The 4625-nt window shown below is 40.3% G+C and overlaps 1 protein-coding gene across 1 annotated transcript; it reads right to left on the bottom strand.

The window, feature by feature from the left end:
- Positions 1–1579: 1579 nt before the first annotated feature.
- On the bottom strand, positions 1580–4616 carry MIS12 (MIS12, kinetochore complex component). Its single transcript, XM_019545445.1, has 2 exons — positions 4389–4616; positions 1580–4252 (listed from the first exon to the last, which is right to left on the bottom strand). The coding sequence occupies exon 2, from the start codon at positions 4210–4212 to the stop codon at positions 3583–3585; it is 630 nt and encodes a 209-aa protein (XP_019400990.1). The 5' UTR covers positions 4213–4252; positions 4389–4616; the 3' UTR covers positions 1580–3582.
- Positions 4617–4625: the final 9 nt, after the last annotated feature.

The raw sequence follows: 4625 nt of genomic DNA, 5'->3' as shown, positions 1-4625 counted from the left end.
ACTGTAATTTTAACATTGTGTCAATAAAGCTTTTAATTCCGACTTTCAGAAAGCTAGTGAGGCAGCATTATAAAACCTTGCTATACAAGACATTCTGTTCCTGCTTATTTCTATGACACTGCGTGAAAGAGGGGTAACGTCCTGACGCCCATGAAATCTCTCTCATTTCTTTTACTCCAGAGCTGTTTCCTTAGGCCTGGCAGAGAAAAAGACTATATAAGGACATTACTCCCCCTGTCCAAAAATGTCTTCTGAATATTTGTTTCTCAAGCATAATCTTACATTTTTAAGATTTTTTTAAAAAGCTATTAATTTAAAAACCTATTTTTAAAACCTTATTGTGTGCTACTGACATGCACACAAATTAATTGTTCCCTTAATGTCCTTCATAGAAGAATAATACCAGAACATTAAGTCTCCTGGTGAGACATTTTATCACTACTTGGAAAGAAATTAGACTTAGCATGTGCTTCCTGACAATATTCAACCCCCGACAGATGAATGCTTCCATTTAAAATTGATTTTTACAAAGAAAAACAGAGAAAAGACATCAGGTTACGTAACTTTGATAGCAGGTGAATCAAAGTAGCTAACATCTCCAGGAGGTCTATGGAAGAAGTGACTTTTTGTTTTACAGATATGATCTTCTCCCTAGGCCGTTCATTTGGGGTAGCAATTTGTATCAGTAATAGACAGTCACTTAATTGCTCTTTAGCTGTGAGAAGCCTGAACGAAGAGAAAAAAAATCCTGTCAAGAGTAATGAACCTCCTGGTGGCTGTGAAAACCCATACTAGTTCAAATAGTTCTTTATCATTGCCCATACTTGTGAATTACCTGAATCCAAGATGAACCCATAATAATTAGATTCTATATATGGAGAAATATATTACAGTTTTCCATATATGAAATGTAATTATAGCAGGGTTGTCTTAAATTACTCCCTCCCCATTGCTATAGCAGGGAAAGCAGTGGCAGGGGAAGGCAGCTGGCCTTGCCCCTGCCTTGCTCCCCTGCTGCCTGCACCACACTGTAGTGCATGAACCCCAGCCTTCCTCCCCCTTGCTGCTTACCATTAGTTGCATTTCAGCCCTATCCTGACTCAGGGCATGGAGCACACTGGGCAGGCACCAAGGAGGCAGAGGCTGTAGTGGGGTAAGGAGGGGCAGTAGAGAAGGCCAGACTCAGGGCTGGAGCCAGAGCTGCAGTAACTGCCTGCTTCTCCTCCCACCATCCCATACTCAAATCCAAGATGAGGAGTTTCTCTCCTCTCCCTGCCCCCTCCCATGTTGAATGGGAAAAATAAAATCTCATCTTGGATCCAAGTAAAATTAAGTATTCATATATAGAAGAAATAGCTTCTCAGTTTAACAGCATATATGCTTAGCCTTATCAGAAAAAGTGACAACCTAATTTAATTTGTTTCAAAATAAAGCCACAGGGTCTGAAATACTGTGTGGTCATAGAGAGTTCCATAGCATTTGCACCTTCCTGTTAACACATGCAGTCCCCCCCCAACCCGGTACAGTACTTGCCTTTATCCATGGCTTCACATAGTATCAGCACTCATAAACTATGTGCAAGGTTTCAAATATGTCTTTATTGCAGAGACAAGATATAGGCATACAGTGTGCACATAGCTATGAATCTCATACAACATTCTGGCTGCTTAGCATTCAGTTTCTATTAGAAGAAAAAACAGAAGAATTCTGATTAGCAGAAAAGTTATTTTTTCATATATAAAAAAAGAAGGGAACAATATTTTCCAAGTCTATGCGAGGATACTAACTTTATATTAATATGGATTTGGAAGACTCAGTAAACTAACCACCCATAGCAGGGTCAAAGCACAAGAATCATATTTACACTGATCTGAATTGATATTTTTACCCCAAAGTCAAAATGTTGTTTGTTAGCCAGCTTAAGGTCACAGTAAACTACAGGTAAAATACGTGATTACTTTACTTTCTTTATCCAGCCTGGAGAAAAGGCATTTAGTGAATTTGAATGGTGAGTTTAATGTCTGACAATTACACATTTAGATCAATCTGGAATTCCTTTTTATTTCAAAATCGTGCCTGTCTTTGGAATTATTTATTGTACTTTACCAACCTTCTTCCTCATTTTTTAAGGGAAAAAAATGAGTTACACAGCTGAAAGAAAATCTTATTCTAGATGGATATTTCCCCTAGAAAATGGTGCTACCCACTTGCAATTATAAACACCAAACATCAGTATCATTGAGCATCTTTAACCTTCTGATTCTGAAAGCATTATGGACCTTTCATTTGAAACCATTTTTTGATTACCATATAAAAATCAAAATAGTAGGTCCCAGCTCCTGTTCTGTGGACCTATATAAGCACATAAAAGCTATGAATGCCTTAAAAGAAGCCACTTTGAACTGCACCCTGAAAAATGCATTTGCTGTCTCCTCACCTCCTGCCTTCCCAAATTAATTCTTGTCTGCATTTAGCCTCTTACTACCATCATCCAACAATTACCTGGTCTTTAAGTTAAATTATCCAGTTAATTTCTATTTGTTCTGCTGTTGATGTTTAAATACAATTCAGCATGAAAAATAACCTTGTGAAGGATAAAATAGTATCTATATTCACAATTCTAGCATTCAAGCAGTTACTACAGAAATATTTTGTTTATATCAAAAAGTGCACTGCAACTACGAGTTCTTTTACTAAGATTACTTACAGCAGCGATAAAAAAACATATTTCTGATTAACCGGAACATTTACTTTTCATTTAAGACATGTTCTCAATAGGAGAATGTTGTGACAGTGCAAGTTCTGAGAAGTGACAGGTAATTTTTAATAAAAAAGCATAGACTGACAGTAAATTATAACCTATAGTTTTTATAAGTTTGGGAAAGAAAGCTGAAAAACATCACTAGATATCTCATTTATAGGTCACATTTCTCTAGTCACCAACTACAGAAATCAAATTATAGGAGACAGGAAGGCTCACGTGCCTCCTGAATCCATCGGCTTGTTCTTTTTTCCAGTTCCTGTTCTAATCCTCTCTCATTATGATTAGCTTTTCTTTTTTTTAATAGCAGCTATACAACACGCTACCTATGGTGAACACCCCATTTTGTGCACAGCTCAAGAATAAGTAGCAACTCCAGCATAAAAATTAACAGAGTTCCAGTTAAAAGTAACAGAGTTACCACAGTTCTGATTCAGCCTGAATCTGAGTCTGCTTCGGATACCTTGGTAACTGAGCTGGCAGGATTTAAATATTACAGGGGAAAAGCCCCTGTGCTGAACAATGTGCGTGACATAAATTCTAACTTTACACATGCCTGCTAAAGAACAAAATGAAAACAGACTATTCAGGCTCCTGACCAAAGGAGTGGATCTTTGTCAATCTACATTTAGAAAACTTTAGGAAGGGAGAATTATGAATTCCTGGAATACTTGTGTTGAATAATTCCCAGTCAAAACCGGATGTGGGTGGAGGTGTGGGAGATTTCCTTATGCAAATATCTTTGCAAAGATCAACACATTTCTGGTCTAAAGTGAATTGTCTTATTGGTTTCTGCATGTCCTTTCAATACTTCCTTTATATTAATTGGATGAACTTTTGGAGACCTTTTTGTTTTTCTTTTCAACCTCCTCCAGGACGTCCTGAAGTTTCTTAGAACTTTGTGTCAAGAAGGCAAAGCTTTCCTTGAAGTTGCTGGTCCCATGTTCTCTACATATGTTTTCAAGTCCATCAAACCACTGCAGGATCTTCTCAAGTTCTGTCTGAACAATCTTCTGTTCCTCTAGTTCTGCGAGTAGTTTCTGCCCTGCAGACACTTCAGCCTTGTACTGCTTCTGTAGCTCCTCAATTTCAACTTGAAGAGGCTGAAACTCTTCCTTACTGTACGGGTACTGTTCATGGACCTTGTCTTCAGGAAGCAAGGCATTTTTAGGGATGCTTAATACTAGCTGAAAAAGCACTTCTTCCATTTTGCTGAACAGCTGATCAAAGCGCTTCTTCATGAAGAGAAGAAATTTTTCTGTGTTCTTCCGGATGTGAAGCGGGTGGATCTTCGAGTTCGGGGTGCTGTCGAGCTTCTTCAGAATGACGCTTTCAACCACCAGCATCACTTCGAAGAGGTAATCTTGAAACGCAATGTACAGCCGCAGCATGCACGTCTGAGGGGTGAAGCCAAAGAACTGAGCTTCGTAGGACATCGGATTCACAGACATCCTGGCTACGGCGAGTCAACCCAAGGCCACGTAGAAATCTGCGAAGAGGAAGAAAAAAAAAGGGAGGTCAATACAGACTTGAGTTTTGGGATAAGGAGCAAGGTTTCAGCCTCGCGCAGGGGAAGCAAGAGTTCACACCAGTGGAAAAAACCTGGTTCTTCAGCTCGCTCTTGCCAGAGACTTGCCCGGGACACCGCGCCGGCCTCAGAGGTGGCTGCTCTCCCAGGAAGCACGGAGCGTGCGTTTGTCCGGGCTTTTCCCTCAAAACGGCTTGTGGGGGGGGTAACCTGGGGGCAATCACTCCCAGAAGAGTTTCTCCCCGGAGGGCCGGTGCCTAGGCGTGCCCGGCTTCCCTCAGAAGAGCTCAGCCCTCCAGCAGGGCCACGACAGCCCCGCGGGCTCCAGACGACACC

This window comes from Crocodylus porosus, unplaced genomic scaffold, assembly GCF_001723895.1.
Source record: "Crocodylus porosus isolate Cpor-Errol unplaced genomic scaffold, CroPor_comp1, whole genome shotgun sequence".
Taxonomy (NCBI): domain Eukaryota; kingdom Metazoa; phylum Chordata; order Crocodylia; family Crocodylidae; genus Crocodylus; species Crocodylus porosus.
Note: the sequence above shows the minus strand (reverse complement) of the source record. Positions and strands in the feature narration are given on the sequence as shown.

Bases quoted from the DNA above. Each gene is read 5' to 3' on its own strand.
- MIS12 (XM_019545445.1), bottom strand. From the start codon at position 4,212: ATGTCTGTGAATCCGATGTCCTACGAAGCTCAGTTCTTTGGCTTCACC.